This window comes from Microcebus murinus, chromosome X (assembly GCF_040939455.1).
Source record: "Microcebus murinus isolate Inina chromosome X, M.murinus_Inina_mat1.0, whole genome shotgun sequence".
NCBI lineage: Eukaryota > Metazoa > Chordata > Mammalia > Primates > Cheirogaleidae > Microcebus > Microcebus murinus.
In genome coordinates this window covers 75554974-75580146 of record NC_134136.1, presented here as the reverse complement: position 1 = coordinate 75580146, position 25173 = coordinate 75554974, and the positions used below count along the sequence as shown (strand labels likewise).

Sequence of the window (25173 nt, the reverse complement as noted above, 5' to 3'; positions counted from 1 at the left end):
TCTTCACAGACCAGGGCTGTCACATGGAGCTCATTTCTACAGAACTCTTAGCAGTAGGGAGAAATACAAGGGATGGATGAGAGAGCAGCATACCTGCCCCAGTCCCTGAACCCCAGGAGGACTTTGGGAATAGCCAGGCTGTGCCCTGAAGTAAAGGATGCATTGGTTCCTCCTGGGGTGACCCACTGCAGCCTTGTTTACAAAGGTAAGGAAAAAGATTAATTCTCCACCACAACTGGAGGTGAGATACAAGAGAGCCATGGACTTATCAGGCCAGCCCTTGCACTATGAGCTGGACCCACCAGCTGCTTCTCGTTACTGCCAGACTGAGGATAATCAGGACACTCACTCGTTGTGCCCTTGTGGTGAAGAGAACACATATACATATAACCTTCTAGAATAATTATGGAGAAGCCTGGTCTACTTAAAGTCTTCAGTCTATAATTTGGGGAACTTTGATCCTCCTGGGGACCAAGACACCTGTCAGGATGGCTGTGTCCTATACAAGGGTACTCCCTTCTTCCTATGCTGGTTCCTCAACATAAGACAACAAGCAGACATGCTCCTCACCCTTAGTGAGCCACCTATCCAGTGAGGACACAATCACAGAGACAAGAAAATACATATATTATTGGTGGGGCCCAGGAATGAGACAGGAAAATGAGCCCTGGGAAGGTCAGGGAATGCCTCAGGGAGGACTTAGCATTTGAGAAGAGGTGCCTACAGCCTGACAAGTGAGGCTGGATGCTCTGTGTAGGGGCTGTAGTGCAGGGAACAGAGTGGTTGTGTCTGGGGCCGAAAAGAGGGCCAATGTGGCTGGAAAATCAAATGTAAGGGCAGAGGGTAAGAGGGGACACTGAAAACCTAGGTCAGGGCCAGATAATATGGACCTGGTGGGCCCATCAGTGGGCAGAGGTCCCAGGCTGTAAGCCAAAGGGGTCACTGAGGTCTTTCAAGGTGAGGAGTTGATGCAATCTGGGATGAAGATTATTAAGAGTCCTGTGGCAGCAGCGCCGATACTGATGCCAGGGGCTTTAGACAAGATGGCACTAGACCACTGCTGGATACATAAGAGGCATTAAACATACTTGCTGAATGAACAAAACAAAGAAAAACCCACTTCAGTGGTCCAGAAAGATGAGCTGAAGGATCCAGATGATGGTATAGATTTGAGAGGAATTTAGGGAGATCAAGTGGGCACAGGGAAGGGAGTAACGCAGAGGAGAGGGAGGAGATGAGGAACCCAAGGGTGATCCTGGGTGTCACATTCAGTTAGTGGCACAATAAACAGGCATGTGTGGGCAGGGGGTACAAGAGGAAGGAGAAGAGGCAGGCAGGGGTGATGGTCTGGCCACGCAGAAGCCTATGGAGCTGAGGTTGCCATGGTCAACCCATGGTTGTCATGTGCCTGAGAATGGCTCTTGCAGACAGGTGGACACCCACGTTTGAAAAGCATGGGTGAGGCCCGGGCTGGAGGCGTTATCCTGGGAGTCATCTGCCAGTAGGCCTCAGATGAGCCCAACTGGGGAGAAGGGGCCAAAAGGATACTGTGGGGGCCTTGGGACTGAGCCTGGGGAGCAGCAGCTAAAGTGTTGGACAGAAAGAGGAGTCTGCCATGGAGCCTGGAACAGGGGGCCCAGGAGGCAAACACTTCCAGAAGGGGTGGCACTGGTCACCAGTGAGAACATGGCACAGAGTTCAGGGAAGATCAGGACCCACATGATGAATTTCACTGGCCAAAAAGGTCAGTGCTGACCCAGGTGAGAGAACTCTTGGTGGGCCAGGGAGGTGGAAGCCAGAGTGGAGGCTGAAGAATGAATGGGCAATGAGACCACAGACACAGCCAGAACAGCCCATTTTCACTCTCCCTTGAAGGGCAGGCAAGAGTAGGAAGGGAGAAGAAACAGCCAGGAGCTAGGGAGGCAGGACTTTTGAAGCTGAGAGGGACAGAGCACATACAGAGGCTACAGGGAAGGTGGGCGGGAAGGAAGACCTTACTTGCTCCACTCGCAGACACTCAAAGAAAGGGAAAGGAAGAGCAGCAGCAGGGAGTCAAGTCCCTGCTGCTCTTCATCAGAGACTGGAGAGAAGGCCTCAAGCCCAACACACATGAAGGAGAGTCCAGCTATCAGTGACGGAGATTACTATTAGCATCCATTCACCAAGTACCTGCTGGATGCCATCCAGTCCTCTGAACCACCCTAACTGTAAGGACTCCAAGGCTCAGAATGGTAAATGAACTTGCACAGAGTCAACAGTTGACAAGGAGCACAGCCAGGATCTGTACCCACATCCATCCTGCACTGCACATTCCCCTCCCACTAGCTGTGCACTAGCCTCCATTTCTAAAGCAGGAAAGGTGGCCATCTGCTGAGAAACAGGGCAGAGGGGTGGCAGGGGCTGGAGAGGAGTGGTGAAGAGAACACGCAAGAGGATTCAAGCAGGGAGCTGGCCCAGGGCTGCTGGGACTGGCAGCTGAGTGCCTCCCTGCCTTGTGGCTGTGTGAATTCTCTCTAGTAGCCCTCAGGACTTAGGATGGAGAGTAGAGGGTGTGGCTGGACTGTTCCATGATCAGGGTATTGCAGGTGGGGCAAGGATAAAAGGGCAAGTTTGCTGAGGGCCTGGCAAGATAAATTGACCTGCCACATGGCCTTAGCTATTCAGGGAAGGAGCAAAGGCAAGAGGCCACCTAGACACATGGGGGAGAGTAGGACTCTACATAACACACGAGTGATCCCCATGAGACATGTGGGCAACAAGGGCATAAAATGAGGAAGCTGCAAGGAAGAGGTTGTGGTCAGGGTGGTGACCAAGAAGGAGCAAGCCACAAACTCCCAGTGTAGCTCCTGTGGTCACTGGCTCATGTAGAGCTGAGCTACAGGTCTGGGGCTGAAGAGAGCCCAGAACTGAGGGGCTCGAGAGTGCCCCTAGAGAGTACCTGGATGTGGACCCCCAAGGTTGCAAAAGGAAGGTAAGCAGGGCTTGAGTCCAACGGGAATGTGGGGCAGGGAGCAGCACATGTGCACCAGGGAGGCCCTCTGGGTCACACTGGCCACTGTGTGTGAGGAGGGAACTAAGATAACTTAAAGGAAACCTCCCCATGCAGTTGACACTGTCCTAGAAGCTTCTACATGCTCTTTAGTTCTCACTGAAAACCTACAAAGTAGATGTTATCACAGAAAACCGTAATCCATCTTGTTTCCATTTTACAGAAAAGGAAACTGAGGCTCAGAGAGATTAAAGTCACTTGACAGAGGTCAAGCAGCTGGTATGGAGTAGAATGTGAATTGAAATCCATGCTGTGCTGGGAACCAAGAAATCCAACCATGGGGCTTTGGAGTTACACATCCTGGAAGACAATGGGCTCTACCTGGCACTGCCTTTGTGTGGTCAGGCAAGTGAGTACACCCCTCTGCCTTTAGCTGCCTCAGCTGGACAACAGAGAGAGCAAGTACCTCATGAAGTTCCCATTGGGACCAAAGGAGATAGCACACATAAATCAGCACCCTTCCTGACACACAGTCCATTGTAAAGGATCACTTTAAGTGACCATCACTAACAAGGCATTCAGGTGAGCCTCGGAGCTGCAACTGGAGCCACCTTGCTATTGGAAGCCCAGAAACACGAAATTAGGAAACAAAATGATGAATTTCTTGCTTTCCAAATTCTCACCACTTGCCATCGGAAACTGAGGAATCAAATAGATTTGAGGAATGCACACTCCTCACCACCCAAACTCTTGCTGTGCAAACTCAAGAGCCAAATAGGTTTGGATATCAAGAGATAACTGTATGTATTGGTTTGGTTTGGTTTTAAACAATATACTATATGACAATGGTTCTCAACCCTCCGAGTGCATCTGAATCTCCTGGTGTGCCTTTTGGGAAATTTTCTAAGTCTGGATGGGCAAGGACTCTACATATCTGACAAGCCCTCCCAGCAGGTAGTCCAGGAAGCACACTTTGAAAATATTGCCTTCTCCTATCTCCTATTGCCTGCCTGTTGCAGTATTCACGTGGTAAGAGAAGGGCAGGGCTTTGTGTGGAATATTCCAGAAAGAGTATTATTAGTCAGCATGTACTCTGTTCTCACCAGGAGAAAGGGGGTTGATGAGTCAACATGAGGCTTCTAACTCTGTGACTATTCTACCTCTGTATCATGGCAAAAAGACACCAGCCATCACAGCTGGATGGCACTGGCCATGATGGCGTCCCAATTCCCTCTGCACCAAGGCCCTACTCACCAAGCCATTCTCTGAGAGTGACAGCTGCCAGTGTAGGTTTTTTCACAGAGGAAATCTACAAGTGCCAGCAAACTGAGCATTCTGGGTTGTTCAGGAGTTACCACCACCCTACAACTGATGAACTGTCAACTCAAATTAAACAGCATCCCCCATCAGTTAGAGATGATCACCCAGGGCACTTCCCCATTCCTATGCCCACATGTAGCAAGTCACCAAATATCTGGAAGCCCTCTTCTTTGTTTTCTTTGGAAGCTGAAACACTGGTGGAGAGATTCTTGATCCACCCAGCACTGCCTGTGTCCTAAGCACCTACAGAACACCCCTGCCCCACCACTTCACACAATGCCTTGCACAGAGAAGGTTCTTAATAAGATATTACGGATGGAGTAGTGCCTACTGAGAAAAGTGGCTTCACCTATAATATCATGCCATCAGTGCCTAATATCCCCAAAGGATGTCCTTGGTACCTGAAAATCCACAGGAATTGGGCCATAGGGCACACTTATGTTTAAGGCTTGGACGTCCTCCCGCTGCCTGATGTCCATCCAGGGGTTATAGGCCACAGGGGGTAGGCCATCAGGGACCTGGGGGTCAGCAGCCAGGGTGATGTTCTCCAAGGGATACAACTTCTGGAATTCCTTGGGGAAAAGCATACAAAGCTACAAGGTTGTCACTCTTTTGGCAAAGTCACAAGTCTGTGGCTCTATTGGTATTTGTATTGCCTTTCCTAGGAGCCTGTGATACACTTATATGGCAGTTTACTAGCATCCTCCAAGTACTTACCCACACCTGGAAGGCAAGCCTTAGGTCACCCTTATGAGATGCCAACAGCAATGAAATCATGCAACTTCTATTTCCTATAAACTGAGTAGTGACAGATCTTGCCTCATACAAACAGATACCCTCCTGTCCCTGCCCCTACCACACTCCCAACTAGAAAAGTTATGGTGAGGTGTTGTAGGTTCCCAAAACTACCCTCAGGTTCAGTAATTCACTAGGAGAACTCATGGATTCACTGTATAGCTGTGCTCACAGCTATGATTTATTATGGTGAAAGGATATCAAACACAACCAGCAAAGTTTAAAGGCACATGAGACAAAGTCTAGAGGAAACTAGACACAAGCTTTGAGTCCTCTCCCACAGAAGTCACACAGGATACACTTACTTCTCCCAGCAACAAGTTGTGTTACGACACATGTGAAATGCCGCCAACCAGGGACACTCAGTAAAACCTCAGTGCCCAGTTTTTATTTGGTGTTGGTCATATAGATACCATGCCTGGAGCATGCCAAACTTCCAGGCTCCCAGAAGGAAAACAGGGTTTCAGCATAAACTGTAATGTTTGTCTAAACAGTTTAGGCATAGCAAGCCACTCATCAATTCTGGGAATGGTCAGAATACTCCCAAAATCAAAGTTCCCAGATGCCAGCCAAGGGCCAACCTTGTACGCAGGCCTTTCAAAGGATCACCATCTGGCTGGCTTTTTAAACTCTTTTCTGCAAAGAGGCAAGAGAGGTGAGTCTCACAGGCTTCTATCAAGGGGGCTGACAGGTCCTGCTAGGAAGGCATGATCCCCTGGGCCAATCAAAGCAAGATACCTGCAGCATCAAAGGCATACCTTCTGGTCTCTACTCTCATTACACGTGAGGGGCATTCTTTAAAAAGTCAAAAGGATGCTCAGGCCCAGGGAAAAGATGAGAGGGGAAAACTGAAAAAGATTATAAAAAGGAAAAGACTACATGCTCTAAATGACATACAAACAAGTATAGGATTTGATGTTCCAACAAGCAATGCAGTCCCCTAGATTTAAGGGGTCTGACCTGACAGGCTCAGAGGGAAAAGGCAGTTGTTGAAGAGGGCTTCATGTTCCCTGGAATTGGTTCCCAAGGACCATCCCTTATTGCAGACTTTGGCAGCCTGCTTTAACTCACTTTTCTGTGATGACCTCACCATCCAACCCAACATTTACTCTATGAGTTCAAGGAAAGGAATCAAACTCTCCAGTGGAGGGAAGTAGAAAGTCAAGTACTTCATACAAGATTCCTACATGTTCTTAGCCTTGACTTCTGAATCCCATCTCCACTCCACTGAGCACACTAGTGCCCAAAAGGCATCCCTGGTGACTGGGGACAGAGGATGTGGCCACCTTTCCTACACAAATTATTCCCTCAACAAACACAGCTGTTGTGGCTGTGCTATATCAGCCCTCAGCCAGCTCTTCACCTTGGGGTATCTGAAGGGGATGTGTGGCTTATGATATCCAACGGCCAGGAAGAAAGGACTGGATGACATTTTCATCCTTTCCAACAATTGTATGGCTTGCTCAGTGCTCTGTTTGTCAGGCAAGGTGCCCTCAGGCACATCCACCACATCCACAGGGCAAAGCAGGTTGGCATGGAGTTCTCCATCTGGTCCTCGACATGTCTTTCAAAACAAAATATGTAACATCAGCTTTTTAAATGCAAGAAATAAAAGTCATGAAGGTAGCACACACATGGATTATACATTCACATCACCACAGCCCATTAGGTCTTAGTCATTCAGACTGAACAGGGACATCAGAAGTAAAACTAAAACAGAGAAGTGGTTTTTTTTTCCCCTAGGCAGGGGCCACAAATCTACCAGCACTTAGTTTTTTGCTGCTAATTCTCTGTCTCTAGATCATATCTAATTAAAGGAAATCCAAGTAAACTAATTATCAAAAAAATGTATCTCCAACTCACCAATAAGAAGATAAATAAGCCAATTAAAAATGGGCAAAGGACTTATATAGACATTTCTCCAAAATGTCTCCAAAACAAAAGAAGCCAGATATAAATAACTACATATTATATAATTCTATTTATATGAAATGTCCAGAATAGGCAAAACTATAGAGATAGAAATTAGATAAGTGGTTATCATACACTGTGGGTTGACAGAAAATGGGGAATTATTGGTAATGGGTACAGAGTTTCTTTTGGGAGTGATAAAAATGGTAAAAAATTGATTTTTGGTGATGGTTGCACAACTCTGAATTTACTAAAAACCACTGAATTGTACACTTTAAAAAGGAGAGTTTTTATAGTATGTGAATTATATCTCAATAAGAAAATTAAAAAGAAAAAAAAATCCTGTTTTAAATTTCAAAGACAGACTAAGACTTGCAAGTAACAAAGTCCCAGTCAACTGGAAAAAGCTGATAGTCCATGGAATTTACAGATCCTTAGCTACACCATGTACAGAATGAATCCTTCTGCTTCATTTCCCAAAGTGGCCATGCTGGCCATAAGGCCAAAGTTAATTTTGGCCATGACTTGTACATCACAAAGATCCAGGCACTGTGCCAGCTGCTGCTCCATCTGGAAGAGTGGTGTCCTTTCACAACCCTGTCTTGCCCACCCTGCTCGGGCAGGACAGCCCAGCAACTGCCTTATATGCAGCACTCAAGGGGGATTTGGTACTGTCAGATCTGCCAGTGTGATAAGAAATGAGAGGGCACTGAAGAAACAGGGGCCTGGCATTTGTAAGTGAGGCCACTAAAAAGTAGCAAGATGGCTTCAGGGAATTGAAAAATTAAGATGGGGTCTTCCAATCTCATTCTGTTCCTACTTAAGCCACAAGCCAAAGGCCAAAGCCCTGGGTGTTCACTGTATTCTGAAATGGAAAGATGTTAAGAATTTATAACAATATCCTCCATCCCACCTCCAAATCCTCATCCTTCTTCCCCACATGAAGTCTCCAAAAACCTCAGAGGTGCATGTCATTTCTCAGTTCTCCAGATGGTTTTCTGAATTTTTTAAATGTGGGCTTTAGTTTCATTTGTATACTGGGGATTCCCCTAAACCAAGATTTTTCTTTGTAGATTCTTATTTATTTTCTATAATGCTCTGAAATTTTAAAACCCCTGTTAGAGTTCTCAGTATCTGATCATATACATTAGATCTGAGACAGCAGACAGACATATAGCATGCCTTTCTCTCATTCTGGACTGAGTCCTAATGCTCAACTCTCTTCTCCCTTCCAAGTCTCAGCATCTTCCACAACCCTCAGTTTAGAGCCTCATCCAGAATGAGTAGCAAGGAGCCATTAAATGAGTCTGATGCATTAGGGCTTAAGGTTCTAGAACAAGGAGTACCCACCAGCTTCTAAAGTAAAGCCACTGTTCCCATCAGGCCTGATGCTAAACATCCCAACACTTGTCTCTGTCAAAACACTATCACAAATGTTTAACCTCACAGTATAACCAGCTTGACAGAAAGTGTAGTATACACAATAGTTTGTTTGCTAGACAAAGAAAAGTGGTTTCTCCTCAGAACAGTGTACATTTCACAGCCTTACCTTAGTGTTTTCATACTTCTCGGAGGAGGGATGATAAGGAGGAAATGACCAGCTATATGGAGAATCATCACTATGATTGGAAGATATACCTTGAGGGGGGGGAAAGTTGTTAAATAAAACATGAAGAGTCTTTTGACGCCCCATCCTCCCAAATTAAAACTTGTATAAACAACTGGACAAGTGAAACCTCCCCTCTTTGGGCCTTAGTTTCCTCATCTATGAAATCAGAAATTTAGGCCAGATGATGAAAAGTCCCCTCCAAAGCCAATTCTCTAGGTTTCTATTTGAGTCCTGAGCATCTGAATTCCTGGTCTCCAAGCCCTGGTGATTTGTAATAGGCTCTGTGAAAGGAATCCACAAGGGCAAGATGAGCCATCCCATTACAACAGCACAGTTCCCTAGAGCCCACACTGGAGCCTCTTATCAACCCTGTGAAGAAGGGAGCAGAGGCATTGGCCCCACCATGGGGCAGGTGGGAAAAGGAAGGCTCAGAGAAGCTCTGTGCCTTGCCCAATGCCAATCAGATATTATAAGAGTGAGCCAGGACTCAAACTCGTGCCTTAGGACTCCAAGTTCAAGTACTCATTTGTAAAACAGAAACCCACACCTAGGCTTGTACTTTACAGTCTATTTGGGAAGACACAATAACAGCACATGAAACCAAGGAAGCACTGCCAACTGTCAAAAGAGTTGGCTCTCTACCACGTGGGAGAGCCCCCAGGCACAGAGGTGATGTGGGTCAGGTGAGAGTTTGCAGGGAAGACTTCTAGGAGTCAGCAAGGCTTGCGAGGGATGAGAAGGGTAGTGCTGCCTATAGAAGTTAACCAGGAGAAGTAGAGAGGGGATTGCAGGTGGAACCATAGGAAAAAGAGCATCAGTTATCATGGCCACACAGCTCTGAAGCACCAGAGGAGGCATGACTGGAGAGGAAGAGGGTACCAGGTGGAGGGCCTATTAGCACAGCATGGTGGTGGCAAGAGCACACAGGAAGCCTATGGACCTGAGTTCAAATCCTGACACTGCCTCTTAGCATCTGGGCAACCTCGGGCAAGCTACTTGACTTCCATGCACCTCAATTTCTTCCTCAGGAAATGATGACAATGCTACAAACCCAGCTTGCTTGCTGTTGAGAAGATTAAAGGAGTGGTCACCATAATAAATGGCACGTACATAACTGGCACTCAAGGTGGCTACTATCACCCTTGAGCAGGCCCAACACTAACAGAAAAGGATCTTGTGAACAAAGATTCATTGTAAAGTGTGTTTCCACAAGGACTACAGGAAAAGCTTTTGTTCTCTGGCTAGGACACTTAGGTGCTTAGGGCCTGATCCTCAAATCCAATCGTTAGGAGGAAGGAGGCCAAGCAACATCACTCAGCCCTGGTCTGGCCTCCCTTCCCAAAGCACAATCTCCTCCCTCTGCTATATTTCCTCCTCTCTCCAAATCGTCACTTCTCTCTAGCTGCCTGCAGGCAAGGGCTGAGATGATATGAGTACCAAACTTGTCGAAAGTTCTACTGATGTTGGGCTTTCGGCTGTGCAATATGACCCCTGAGAGATTCACCTTCAAAACTGGGCCTGACTTAGCACAGTTCAATGCTTCCCTCAACCTGGCCTGGCCAGCTAGGTTCCTAGAAAAAGCTGCTAAGCCTATCAGTGAAACCAGTGAGCAAAGGGAGAGAGAACGTTCAAGTTGTTACCCTAATGACAAGCACTACTGTACTTACTGAGCTCCTGCTTTCCAATGTACTTTCACACTCATGAACTACCCAGATAGGGACACTGGGAGGTAGTTAAGACATCTATGACTCTAGCTTCCCAGGTAAGGAATCTAAGGTTCCAAGAGAATGAACAATTTGCCCAAGGTCAACGGCACAGCTAAGAAGTGATATAACTGGGATCAAGTGCCCAGATTCCTGGTGCTACTGTCCATCATCAGTTCATTGTGCTTCCAAAGATACTCATGCCAGCTATGACAGTGAAGACCTGAAACCATTTGGACTACAGCATGATATACCTACCTGTATGTTAGACTACTATGCTATTATTAAAATGACTTTTTATGATGAATAACATTATGGGGGAAAGTTTTTTAAAAAATTCAGGATATAAAATTGTATAAGGCCGGGCGAGGTGGCTCACGCCTGTAATCCTAGCACTCTGGGAGGCCGAGGCGGGCGGATTGCTCGAGGTCGGGAGTTCGAAACCAGCCTGAGCGAGACCCCGTCTCTACTAAAAATAGAAAGAAATTAATTGACCAACTGGAAGTATATATACAAAAAATGAGCCGGGCATGGTGGCGCGTGCCTGTAGTCCCAGCTACTCGGGAGGCTGAGGCAGGAGGATCGCTTGAGCCCAGGAGTTTGAGGTTACTGTGAGCTAGGCTGACGCCACGGCACTCACTCTAGCCTGGGCAGCAAAAGTGAGACTCTGTCTCAAAAAAAAAAAAAAAAAAAAATTGTATATATAAGATAATCTCAAATCAGAAAAATAACATGCTCAGAACAGGGGGAACATCAAAATGCAGCTAGCCTCAGAGTGGCAGGATTATAAGTGATTTATATGCTTTAGTCTATACTTTCCTTTTTTCCATTTTTATTGGTCAAATAATCATTCATCACTTCTAGAAATACGCAACTATTATGTACTCATAATAATTCAAAATAATTTTTTTAAAAAAAGTTTTAAAGTTTGTACTTCCCACATTGCCATTTTGGTATTAAAGAGAGCGAGTTTATCAAGTAGCATTTAAGTCAAGATTGGCAGTCCCTGGCACCCTACAGGCTCTAGGTCCCACCTTACACTCAGTCTCCTGATCTAATTTACAGAGTGGGCAGCAGCCTCAACCAAACAGCAGCCCCCTCACTGGACAACAAGTCAGTAGCAGCACTGCTGCCACACGTAAGGTCCTCAGACATTCTCACCCCACTCCAATTTTACCCACAGGGACTCTGAAGGGCAGAGAGTTAGGCTCAGAGCTGCACTCACACCCAACACTGCCACCTCCCCACCCAGCACTCTTCCTACCATCCAGAAGCCAAAGGAACCAAATAGCACCACCAATGGTTTCTGAAAGGAACCAAAACTCCTACCCTTTCTCACTTTGGGTGAGAACATGAAGCCAAGTTGAGTAGTAGTTTTGTTTTGTTTTGTTGTGTTTTTAAGAAAGGCAGCAGTGAATAGGGAATTATCTGCCCAGCCAGGAGATGCCTCTGCCAAGACAGCCCCAAGCTCAGGAGGTGATCCTTGTGTTCGGGTTGAAACAAGAGAACCCAGACAGGCGACATGGAGCAGTACCAGGGTGAAAGACTTTTCCAACCGACATGGTCACGTAGCCATTCTCCTTGAAGTACTGGGGGATGGTGGAGAAGTTTCCAGTGTGCACCCTCCAGTAGGAGTTGAAGTCATACAGGCGGGTGGTATCAGGTCTCCTCCCGGTGAGGAAGGACACGCGGCTCGGGGCGCACACTGCTTGCTGTTAGGAGCAGGAGCAGAAGTCAATATCTTCACAGCAAAATGTGTCTGTGATCTCCAAGGCAACCAAGCAACCTCCCTCCCAAGGGCCCCAGGAAACAGCTTGATAGCTGACTCATGCAGATCTCAAAGCCACCAGGCAGGATCTGGGCCTCGCCCAGGCATAAGACATGAGTCTTCCTGGTGAAAGAAGGGGTAGGAATTGGGCCCTCAAACCAGCAGATGCTTGTATGCTCCTATGTGATGGCGTCCCTAGGCACAAGGGGTGGATGACATTTCTAGGGTCAGCCTCTCAAGGGGCTCAGAGAGCAGAGCTGCCATGACCAGCTGGCTGACTTTCACCCGAGGCCCAGTCGGCAGACCTGTGGGTGGCATTCTGTAGCCCCCCTTCCTTCTGAGCACCAAGCATTCCCCTCTCCTGGGAGAAAGCTGGCCAGGGCCATCCTGAGTATGTTAGGGCCAGGGCACACCCTCCACCCACAGAGGAGGGGCACCCCTGAAAATACACACTACCTTGTGAGTGGACAACTGGATTTATTGAGCACCCTTTCGGAGACTATGCTTCCCTCTAACAAAGAGATGTCTGGCACAATCAGTGCCATGTAACAATAGTTAAAGGGCCCCCCCCACCGACCCTCAGTGCACGAGGAGGCACATGCCCATGCCTAGAGGCCCCCAGACATACCTGGGCAAAGGCATTCTGGAAGAGGAGGCTGCGGGATGCCAGTTGGTCGATGTTTGGGGACCTCACTAGCTTATCTCCGTAACAGCCCAGGGAGGGGCGCAGGTCATCCACGATGATAAGAAGGATATTCAGAGCATCTACACAAGAGGGAAGGGCTTTGGTGAGGTCAACTGCACTGGCACTGAACCTTCTCTCCCACTGTCAAGGACTGCACCTTGACAGTCCTGCCAGCAAGGAGCAAGCAGGACTGGGCCTCAGCAAGGGCGGAGATGGGGTGTGAAGAGGAAGCCTGAGTCCTAGGTGGCAGGGTTAGGCTTTGGCCAGGGCCTCAAGCCTCATGGATGAGGGAGGGTGATAGAAAGAGAAGGATGGAGGAAAAGAATGAAGAATTTAAGAGTATAGGGAAGGATGGATAGAAGGAAGGATTGTTGGATGGAGGAAAAGAGGGAAGGAAAGAATAGATGAAGGGATGGAAGGAAGGAGGAAAGGATGGTGGGAGAGAGAAAGATGGATGGGTGAAAGGGAAAAGGGAAGGATGGACTGATGGAAGGAGAGATGGAAAGATGCCGAGGATAGACAGATGGATGGAAAGAAGGATGGAGGGAAGGAGAAAGAGAAGCGTGGATGGCTAGGAGAGAGGGTGGGGGATGAACAGATGGAAGGAGAGAAAGAAACAGGGTGAATGGACAGACGGAGGAAGGGTAGAAAGGAGAGAAAAATTGAGGGAGGGAGGGAAAGACGGATGGATGAAAAAAAAAGAATAGTGGGCGTGGGAAAAGAATGGATGTAAGCAGGAAAGGAGGGAAGAATGGGGGAATAGGGTGAGGGGGAAAGGCGCCTCCGCAATCTGGGCGCCAGCGGCACCTGCAGGCGGGTTGGCTAGTGCCGCGTTCTCACGGGCGACCCAGACAGAGCCCAGGACCAGGCCGAGCCAGAGCACGCCCCGGCCGGGCGGTAGCGGCGGCATTTCTGCTTTGACGCGGCCACTCTGGAACAGCAGTGACAGGCTGCAACTGGAGAGCCCGGCAGCAGCCACCGCCGCGGAGGCCTCCACGTTGGGAACCTTTGAGGACAGAACAAGAGGGCAGCCTGGGGCCCAGACGCCTGGGCGCCAACCCGAGGGAGAGCGCGCCTGCGTGCTTCTTTCCCCCACCCCGCCCCCCCAGGGGCGGGGCTTAGTGGTGCGCAAGGTCAGCGCGCGTGATCCGGGCACAGCGGGAGGGGCCGAGGGAAGAGCGCAGCGCCCCGCCCTCCCTGCTGCATCAAGCTTCACGGACCTGCTAGCCCCGGTGGAGAGCTGCTGCCGGGTTTTGCTACTCATCCACTGTCTTTAAATAGCAGTTTCCAGCTTCTTTGCCTTTGTTTGTGCTGTGCCTTTCACCTGGAAGCCCTGTCCTTCCATAATTTCTCTATGAATGTCACATTTGTCTTTGCTCTCCAGCCCAATGCCATTTCCTTTCAACGAGGCCCTTTGAGAACCCTCCTTCTCCTGTCTAAAAGGACCCCTTTTCCTATTAATTTGTTCAACAAATACTTATTAAGCATTGCAAATATGTATACTAGGCACTGTTGGTGGTGCTGGGGCTCTAAGTCCCTGCCCTGGTGGAGTTTCATAAAACTATAAGTAATAAACAGATGACATACGCGGTCTGGAGAAAAATCAAGCAAGGACGGGGGATGCTTGCTGTTTTCCAGGGGGTGGCCAGGCAAAGCCTTACTAGTAATGTCACATTTTAACAAAAACTTGAAGGAGGTGAGGGAGCAAGCCACATTGATGTATGCAAGAAGAGTGCTCCAAGCAGAGGAAGCAGCAATAGCGGAAATAGAATCATAGCCCTACACTGTACTATAATGAATACTATTACCAGGGTCACAATACTGCCGACACACCTTGATTTTCAACTTTGAGAATCAATCGGTAACAAAACCCAGGCAACTTAATTATGGTTAAAGAACAATGGACAATGGGAAAGTACTAATGCATCTATGATGCACTGCCCAGATCTCCCTTCAGGACCAAAAATTTTATTTCCCTAGCTGGCTTAAGAGCTGTTAGCTGTGCACAGCCAAAGAAACTGTCAAGAGAGCAAACAGACAACCCACAGAATGGGAGAAAATTTTTGCAAGCTAAACATCTGATAAAGGGCTGATAACTAGAATCTATTTAGAACTCAGGAAAATCAGCAAGAAAAAATCAAACAACCCTATCAAAAAAATGGGCAAAGGACATGAACAGAAACTTCTCAAAAGAAGACAGAATAATGGCCAACAAACATATGAAAAAATGCTCAACATCTCTAATCATCGGGGAAATGCAAATCAAAACCACAATGAGATATCACTTAACTCTAGTGAGAATGGCCTTTATCAAAAAGTCCCCAAACAACAAATGCTGGCGTGGATGCGGAGAGAGAGGAACACTCCTACACTGCTGGTGGGACTGCAAAATAGTGCAACCTCTGTGGAAAGCAATATGGAGATACCTCAAAGCGATACAAGTAGATCTACCATTTGATCCAGCAATTCCACTACTGGGCATCTACCCAAAAGATCAAAAGTCACTTTATGAAAAAGATACCTGCACTCGAATGTTTATAGCAGCATAATTCACAATTGCAAAGCTATGGAAACAACCCAAGTGCCCATCAATTAATGAGTGGATTAATAAAATGTGGTATATGTATACCATGGAGTACTACTCAGCTTTAAAAAAAAAGGTAATATAGCACCTCTTGTATACTCCTGGATACAGCTGGAACCCATTCTACTAAGTGAAGTATCTCAAGAATGGAAAAACCAGCACCACATGTACTCACCAGAAAATTGGTATTAACGGATCAACACCTAAGTGAACATATAGGAGTAACATTTATCGGGTGTCGGGAGGGTAGGAGGGGGAAGGAGGGGATGGGTGTACACAACCACAACGAGTAAGATGTGCCACGTTTGGGGGATGGACATGCTTGAAGCTCTTACTCGAGGGGGGAGGGGGGCATGGGCAATATAAGTAACCTTAACACTTGTACCCCCATAATACGCTAAAATAAAAAAATAAATAAATAAAAGAGCTGTTAGCTGTTGTTAGCCCTCCTCAGAAATTGTCTTAGATAAGGACAGTCACCTCGACCACAGTCACACCTGTTCTCAGGAAGCCCACATGCAATGATTCAATTTCACGGTATAAAGGTCTAGCCTCTTACCCCAACTTTGGACATCTCTGAAAGGCCATCCCAGCTTCAGAGCTCCCTGTGGTTGGCTGAAGCCTTTCTTAAGACTTTTATCACTGTACCTGAACTGAACTGGGTTTGTTTGCCCGTGTGCAACAGTGAGCCAAACACAGAAGCACTGGGCTTTTCGGTTTTTTGTTTTATTGAGACAGAGTCTTGCTCTGTCACCCTGGCTAGAGTGCAGTAGTGACATCATAGCTCACTGCAATCTCAAACTCCTGGGCTCAAGCGATCCTCCTGCTTCAGCCTCCCAAGTAGCTGGGACTACAGGCGCATGCCATCACACCGGGGTCATTTTTCTATTTTTTATAGAGACAGGGTCTCGCTCTTGCTCAGGCTAGTCTCAAACTCCTGAGCTCAAGCGATCCTCCTGCCTCGGCCTCCAAGAGTGCTAGGATTATAGGCATGAGCCACCTCACCTGGCCTAGCACTGGGTTTTTGCAGCAAGAAAGGTTTATTGTCTGGCAGCCAAAACAAGGAGACAGGAGTCAGACTCAAATCTGTCTCCCTGAGCTGGGGGTTGGGGTAGATGTTATAGTCAGAAGGTGATGAGGCATGATCTGCTTGGATCTAGGCTGATGCTAGAAGATATGCTCTAACTGGATGTCCATGTGAAGACAGAGGATTGAAGTGATGAATCTACATACCTTCACATTTGCCATATTCTATTCTATTGTCTATAAGCAAGTACAGCCATCCCTTGGTGTCTGTGGGGGATTGATTTCAGAACCCCCTGGGGATGCCAAAATCCATGGGTGTTCAAGTCCCTGATATAAAATGGTGTAGTATTTTGCATAGAATGTACACACATCCTCCCATATACTTTAAATCATCCCTAGATTACTTATAACACTAATATAGTGTAAATGCTATGTAAATAGTAGTTATATTGTTTAGGGAATAATGACAAGGAAAAGTCTGAACATGTTCAATACAGAGGCAACCATCCATTTTTTTCAAATATTTTTTATCCAAGTTTGATTGAATTCACAGGTGCAGAACCCGCAGGTATAGAGGGCCAACTGTAGTACAAGCTACCCATCCTCAAGGCAGGGGACAATTCAAGGACATATACACTATGGGACAGGAAATCTCGGGGCCATCTAGAATTGCACCTGCCACAGATGGGCCCTATCTTGAGCCTCAATTCCACCAGATAACAGAAAACTTAATCTAGTCAATTCCACCTATTCCAAGTTACTTCAGTGTTTTGCGACTAATTACCAATTATTGTTATCAAGCAACTGAGGATTTTCTCATCATTTGCCCCAGGCTGTCACCTACATTCTGTGAGGCTCTTAAATTCTGTCACCATATCTGGAGAGAGAGAGCATCTGGTTCTTTGCATTGGCTACCCATACATGCCAGCATCCACTCTGATGTACAATCCCATCCAGCCCTCAGAGGTGGCATCCCCTCATACTAGCTTACAATGATATATCCTCATTCTAACCTGGTTTCTAGCTGCACTGTTCATGCCATTTTCCACTGTGGCATCCTTTGGCAGATTGCCTCTCCCCTCTCTCCTTGTAGGGGTACAGGAAAATTTAGCTGCTTTCCCATGCCACTTAAGTGTCACAGGAAGCTCAGGGTGCTACTCCAGACACTTCTGCAGCTAAATTCTGCTAATCTGGTGTGAGGGGACCTCTTGGACTCCGTGTACTTTTCAGGGTACTATCCAGCAAGGGAACACAAGTACCCTGGCCCTTGGGCTTCTACTGTACCCCTCACCTTTGACCCTAACTCCAGGGAGATGGGACAAAACACAGCGGTGAATTGGTAAATATTCTCTGATACCCTACCACAGCAGTAGGACGAGGCTTCAGGAGAGAGTTCAAGACTTGTATCTCATTCCAGATCCCAGGACCCCTGAAAGGGCACTCCTCCTTAAGGGCAGGCTCTGCCCCTTCCATTTACTGCCATAGCCCCAAGGCTAGCAATGTTTGCTGGGTTTTTAGAGCTCAGTGGGATGAGAAGCTTGACCAGAATTACCTGGATGAGAAAGGAGAGTGTCCCAGGCTATACTCATGTCCCAGCCCGATACCAATGACAGCTCTCTCACCCTGCACAGAATGGCAGGAAGGGCCCTGGACTCTTTTGACATGTAAAACCATATCCTAAGGAGCCTAATGTGGGCTGCCACTGCCAGGAAATATGCTGAGCACCAAGGGAGCTGTTCCAAGTAGTGGTTGTCTCAAGATAGGAGAGGCAGCGAGTTGGAACTTTGTTCTCAAGCTGTCTGGAGAGTGTAAATGGACAGAACCAGGGCTAGGCTGCCCTGAGGATTGCAGAATAGCAGTAGCAGCCCCGTGCTCCCTGGGGATGGAGACAAGTGACACTGTGTTTGGAAAAAATATTGGCCATAAGATAGTTTCAAGTGAAGGTACATTGCAGGTCTGTAATTTTTTTTTAACTTCAGGTTTTGCTTCACAGCACTGATAATTCCAGATGCTCAATAACTTCTTCTATAGCCACAAAGTACCATCTTAATTTCCTATTGCTGCTGTAACAATAGTAGTGACTTGAAATAATCTTCTTACAGTTCTAGAAAACAGAAGTTCTAAAGTCAAGGTGTTTATAGGGCTACATTCCCTGATACCCTGCCACAGCAATCACTTCACAACCATAATCTGATTCTGTTTTATTTTCCAGGAAACAAGAATGAAGCCCCATGGAGCATAACAGGGCAGCTGAGGGGCCAGGCATCATGGCAGCCTTGACATTTGCTGAGCTCCTATCCTGGGTCATACTCTGCGCCAAGTACTTTATAAGACGAGATGATTATCTCATTATGGTAGTGTCAGCCACAGCCCATTTGCCTTTGGACATCTGGCATCATCCTCTGAACAGTCCCTCCTCCCTTCTCTCTTCTTCCCTCCAGTTCTCTACCCTCCCTCTTTCCTCTCCTCTCCTTCCTTCTTTCCTTTCGTTTTGTTGTTGTTGTTGTTTTTGTTTTTGTTTTTGTTTTTTTCAAGCCCAGACTTTTCCATCATGCCATGCATTAGTCAGCACAGCTCTGGATGGGCAGATAGACAGGGCTCAGAGCAGGCAACCCCAGCGCTGTCGGCCAGAAAGTAGAGGAGTTCTAGAAACCTCCACTAGGGGTCGCCTAAGCTCTGGTGTTTGCTAGCACTGCTTTAAAGGTGATTCATTTCCTTTTTTTTTTTTAAGTCTTATTTTGTAAAATATAAGCTTAAAACAAAATAAGAAAAACAGGAATGTATAATCATATCTTTGGAAGTACTGAACTGTCACTTCATGAGGTATGACTGGCTCTTTTCCCATTTTAATTGCAGTCATCTGAATGAAGGGGTACATTTGGTCAGCCCCTTTTCTCCTGGTTTGCTCTGTTCCTCTTTAATGTAGAAAGGATTTCTACTTATTCCTCCAGATCTCTGTACAAAGAGCACAGGGAAAGGAAACAGCAATGGCTGTTTGGGAAGAAAGGAGGGCTCTCACAGTTGAGGGCTTCCCCACATGGGCTTGGGTGAGGGGTGGGGCTTCTGGTCACTCAGGCCCACCAGTCACAAACCTGGGCCCTATGCCATGGTCCAGCAGGCCAGGTATTGCACACCTGCACTCTTAGGCTCTGACAGCAGATGTGTCTTGCCAAGTGGAGCCCACAGCTAGAATGCAGGGCATTGCCCACTTCCTCTAGCTAGTGAAGCAGGAGTGTCACTTCTAAAGTAAAAGCCAGAGGACAAGATGGACTTGAAAACACGGCAAGGACTTTGCTTGTCTTGTGGCATTCCTTCAAGGCCCCCTATCACAGTGTGCTACAAGACACATCTCAGGCATAAATGGATGGAACAGCTAAACACAGCCATAAATGTGACACCTACAAAGAGAAAACCAGAAGTGTAGGAGGAAGGGTCTTTGAAGACACACCAAATTACCATGCCCCTTGATAACCATGTAAGATCAATGCACTGTCATGCCAAAAAAAAAACAAAATCAGCAAGAAGAACAACTGTGCTTGCTGGGTGAAGAAAATCAGCCCTCTTTTCTATGACGTGAGACTAATTATTAAAAGGGATGGCTTGCTTTGCCAAGAATTTCAATTCTGTCTTTACCAAGATGTGAGTTCTCTATGTACTGCACTCTGTCTTCTGCTTTTTATTTGAAGAAATGCAGCATTTGGGAAGCAGCAGATGTCACCTCTTGTGCAATCGGTGTGACATGATATTTTTGCAACATCATTAAAAAGTCTATCAAAATGAGGAACTTCTCTAAGCTCTCTCAGGGACCAGTAAAAACACTCAGGGGAGGAAGGCTCATCAGAGGGGATTTTTGCTAAAAGGCATGTGTGTTCACATAAAAAAAAAAAAATAGTTTTCTAAAGTCCCAGCCCATAGCTGGGATTTCTCTCCATTGATTCTTGGAGCTTAAATCCTGGGCAAGAACTAAGCCTAATCCTTTAAATCCTGGGCAGGAACTAAGCCTTGAAGCCCCTATCCCAAGCCCTGACCTTGTACCCTGGGGAAGAAACCACCAGTTTGCTGCCTGGACCCAGCTGGCTGCCTGGTCCCCACCTTTCTGATTGATGGTGTTTGAGTTGTCACATGATGAGAGCATAAGACCTGGGATCAGACCGACCTGATTTCAATCCTAGCCCTACCATGTGACCTTGGACCACTGCTAAACTTCCCTGGGCCCTGGGAAATGTGAATGCCACAAACAGCTGGCCTAGGGAATCATTCCCAACCTCCAGTAGGCACTCAATAAATAAGGGCTTTGGGACAAAGGTTCTGCCTGCCTGCCTGGACAGACTCTAACTCATAGAGTTCCAGATTTCAGCCTTCTCAGCCTGCTCCAGCTCCAGCCCAGCCAGGGAAGCTACAGCAATTTTTGGCTCTTCAGAGCCCTACACCATGGCTTGTGAACTTCAGGGAGATTCCATCTGGGCCAGTAAAATATTTTTAGTTATGAAGCTACAGCCTGTGGCATGTGGGACTTCAGCCTGCACTCAGGTGATGCCCACCCAGCTGCCTGACAGGCCCCAGACAGGCTCCAGGGCTTCATGAGACATTTTCCTGAGGCGACTATGGCTTCTATGATCAAGACAATTCTGGTTTTCCATTTTCAGTGTAGTTTGTTTTCTACATCAACAAGCTGCTTAAAGAATAAGTCCCCAGAGGGATACAATAGCAGGCTGGAGGCAGGGTGGCATTAGCACTTCTCACACCACTGTCAGCCCATATTGGGGCCCAAGTCAGACAAAAGACCTCAACACCACTTTCTTGCCTCTCTTTCCTATAACATCCTTGTGGACCAAATTCATCCCAGACTTTTCAACTCATTGAATCTTCACTGCCGCCCCAGGGACTGTGCACTATTGCCATCTCCAGCATACTGATACACAAATGGAAGCTTGGAGGAGGTCTTCATCAGCTCAAGGTCTCATGGCCAAAGGAGCTGGAACTTAGACCTTGGCCTCTTAACCACTATGCAACATTGTCACAAACCCAGGCTAGGGCACTGGTCTGGGCTTTTCAGCCCCATGCTGTGAGGGTGATCATGATATGTCCTCACAGGCAACCAAGGCACATGGAAGGTCACGAGGCAGACAGCAGGGGTAGACAGGCAAGAGAGAGTTTCGAGATCATGGGCTGGCAGAAAATCCTAATTTTGCTCAGGGAAAAAGTGCATTTTACAGTTCAGGATCCAGATTAGTTCTAATGCTATTACTGTTGCTACCAAGTCTGGAGTGAGCAAGGCCTGTACATCTCTGCCCAAAGGATTTTATGACCCAACAACACAGGGGCGTGGGTTCTACTATCGTATCTTCATTTTACATGATGAGAAAGTGGAGGTAATCTGTCAGAGGTCACACAGCTAGTAAGTGGCAAAGGCAAAATTCAAACTTAGTTCCAGCCAGTGCAAAGCCCCCTCACTTAGTCCCTGCACTCTACAGATTTGGTGAACAAGAAAACAATGATCAAATGTGTGATCCCAATAAGTGTCATGAAGCTACCCTGGGCTAAGTAAGCACTTGCTACGTGTCAGGCCCTGTGCTAACTGCTTCAGCTTTAAGGCCAACTGGCCTCAACTAGCCATTTTGCCTCCTTAATGTTCACTCAGGCCAGTTGCTACTCATGATATGGTTTCTATTCCAACTCCTCCCAGGGAGAAAAATGGAGACCACAAAAACAAGACAATCAAAGATCTTCCTTGAAAAGCTGCCTTCAGGCATCTTTCCATCCTACCAAAAGTTAACCAAGAGGCTTCCTGGAGACAGAGGGGTCTTCCCAGCAGAGTAAATGCACAACAGGCTGCTACGTGGCACCATCTGAGCTCATCTCCTCCAGTAGTACTTCCCATTTGGCACTTGTGAGGAACATGCTATGATAGTAGCAACTAGGTGTCATGCCCACATCTCCAAATCAGAGACCGTTAAGGCAAATGACCCTCCAGAATTGTGTGGGTAGGCACAGGCTTTGGCATGACTGTACTGGGAGACCACATAGGGTGCAGGATTTCCTCACACAAGACTCCATGGGCAGATTTAGGTGATATAAATGACTAGTGGACACACAAGCTCTCCAAAGGCTTTATTTGCAGCCATTTGTTTACCACATTTTCCCCAAGGAAAACTGTGGATGGTACCAAATGGGACTTCACCTCCATGGTGCAATTTGGCTGGAGGATGGGGTATCCAATCATCCAGGTTGACCTGAGGCAGAGCCTCAGTCTCACCTGTCCTGAGAAGGGCATCCCTACAAGGTGAAGGCTAGAGAAAGAACACATATCACATCTGGGAACCTTGGCTTTCTGTAAGTCCTCAACAAATGTTGGCTCTTACTAATGTTAATATCACACATACACAATCCTTCCTTGAAGAGCCTTCGAGCCAGATGATTTTCAGAATTCAGAAAGGGGATGAGGTGAGTATGCCCTTGCAGCATCTAGCAAACACAATGACATTTCTGGAGTTAGATGTATGAATATTAATAGCAACTGTGATGATTAAAGAAAATTCAGCATTCTATAAATAGTTTTGTGTCACCCATTTTAGGTTTTACTACCAAAATAATTTAGATCAAGCTTACGAGAAACCTTTTGGTTGCCAGAGCTTTATGAATTGGGGAATTGTGAATGACAGATCATAGGCCTATATTACCCCAGGCAACAGCCTGGCATCAACCCCCACACAGATCAAGGAATAGGCTCCTATCATTACAGATTCCTAGTGTCAAAACAACTCCCAATTCTCAAACCTGCCTCCCCATTGGCCCCAGGGTCTACTATACAACTTTGGTCAAAATCCATGGATGGCATCTGAATCCCCAACCAGACCATATCCTGTAGTACCTTTGGGACTGGGGGCCTGTGGTCTCACTGTTCTTCTTCCTTCTTCCAAAGCTGGAGGCATTTCACTGTCTGTCCATCTCCCATCTGCACACTTCAAGGCTCAGACCAGCATCCCCACACACTCTTATCTATTGGCACCTTCCTGGGAAAACACGGATGTATCTTGATCACTATTAGCTGTAGAGTGCTTTACAGTTTACAAATCACTTCCACATGAATCTCCTCAACCCCAGGAGATAGACTGAAAAATATCATTACTCCTTGCAGGGGGGATTTTAATACTATAACCACCTTCCAGATGAGGCAATTTTGGCTCAGAGAAGTAAAGTGACTTGCTCAGAGTCACCCACCCAGCAAGTGATGGAACCAGGGATCATCCCAGGTTTATAACTAAAGATAAAGCTGTGTGTCCTGCCCTGCTCCCCCATGGACCTGTGGAAGACAGGAGCCAAACCATCCTCATCTGAGTAGCTTTTCACACATACACACACCTCACAACTTTCCTTTATAGGTAATGAATGGATGGAACCTCATATCTTATCAAAATCTCTAAAGCTTCTATGCCAACAATTCTACAGTGGACTTGAACTGATGCTGCCAGGCGTGGAGGATGGGGCAGCAAGAAAGCAGGAACCCCCATCGGAGCAGAGCCCCTCTTCCACAGCTTTCTTTCCATTAGAAGGGTAATTTTTCTATCTCATCTGTCAGAGTGACCATTGCCTTTCACAGAGAAAGCAGAAGGCAAATGGTTAAAAAACCTGACAAACACTCAGAGAAGCCTAGAGGGTCAGCCCCAGAGATCATCATCCCACCTCCACCCCAGACAGATTCACACACACACACCTACACTCATACGCACTCCTACAGATGGGGAGCGGGTGTCTCCCAGGCAGTTTATGACAGAACTGGGCGGAAGGCCCATGTTTCTCCAATTCCCAGGACAGGCTTGGCAGCAGGAGCCAAATTCTCCTTGCAGACACACAAAAGCTGCGTGACAGAGGGAAGGTTTGATGAGACACAGTGTGTGCCAAATATATTCTTCAACCAGACTGTAGCCTTTCCCTTTGGAGAAAGATGTGGAAACAATCCCTTGACTCTGAGAATTGGACATGTGGGTTTCAAGGTGGGAAACCAAGAATGGGGAAGTGTAACAATGACACTAGGATGCCTCTGCCCAACTCATAGGTGAAGCCCCCTACTCACTCTTTTCAGTCCATGCTCCCATCCTCAAGTGGGGGTAATGTCAGAAGCCCCACCATTTTCTCAGAGGGAATTATAAGTGTCCAAAGAGCAAGTGCTCACAGGACATAACACAGCTGAAGACAGGTGGATGGGTCTAATCTCATCCTCAGAGTCTCCTCCACTAAGGCCTCTGTGCTTGCTATGGCAAGCTTTTCTTCTCCTCACCCCAAGAACTCCTCATCCCCCAGACCCTCTTTTCTCTCCTGATAAAGTTGCTGCTCTCCCACGGCCTCCTCACCGCTGCTCCACTTCCCCCAGGCCCAGGTGTACCTAGTGTCTTGCAGATGCATGGTTTCAGGGCAGACATCTAAGAATTCTGGTGCTCGATCAAAGATTCCTTGAATCTTTTTTTCTGTCCCAATGGGGGCTGAAGGCACAAACTTCATAAAAGTGAGAGCGACACATTGGGGGAGAATATACAGTGAACAACCAGATTTTCTTTGTGTGTGACACTCCCACAGTTGTCCCGTGAGTACAGCTCTACATCCTCTAGAAGACAGCATCTTCTACCATGGGTCTTTTAGCCCCAAGAATAGGGGCTAGAGTGGTGGTTGCACAACAATGTAAAGGTTCTGAATGCCACTGGACTGTACACCTAAAAATGACTAAAATGGTAACTTTTATGTGATGTATATTTTACAATTTAAAAAGAATAGGAACTAGGACACTG

General features: G+C 47.0%; 1 protein-coding gene across 2 annotated transcripts in view; it reads right to left on the bottom strand.

Moving 5' to 3' along the window:
- IDS (iduronate 2-sulfatase) overlaps positions 1-23523 on the bottom strand; it is a 35941-nt gene extending 12418 nt beyond the window's left edge. Inside the window, exons 1-6 of one of the 2 annotated variants that reach the window (XM_075999506.1) lie at positions 23262-23523; positions 12724-12860; positions 11862-12039; positions 8565-8653; positions 6468-6668; positions 4711-4881 (exon numbers count right to left, since the gene is read on the bottom strand). In XM_075999506.1, coding sequence (XP_075855621.1) covers positions 4711-4881; positions 6468-6668; positions 8565-8653; positions 11862-12039; positions 12724-12860; positions 23262-23322 — 837 coding nt within the window. In that variant the 5' untranslated portion in view covers positions 23323-23523. Of the gene's footprint in view, positions 1-4710; positions 4882-6467; positions 6669-8564; positions 8654-11861; positions 12040-12723; positions 12861-13587; positions 13859-23261 lie in introns of those variants that run through there. The other variant, XM_012739954.2, reaches the window with a different exon arrangement.
- Between the last annotated feature and the right edge of the window lie 1650 nt (positions 23524-25173).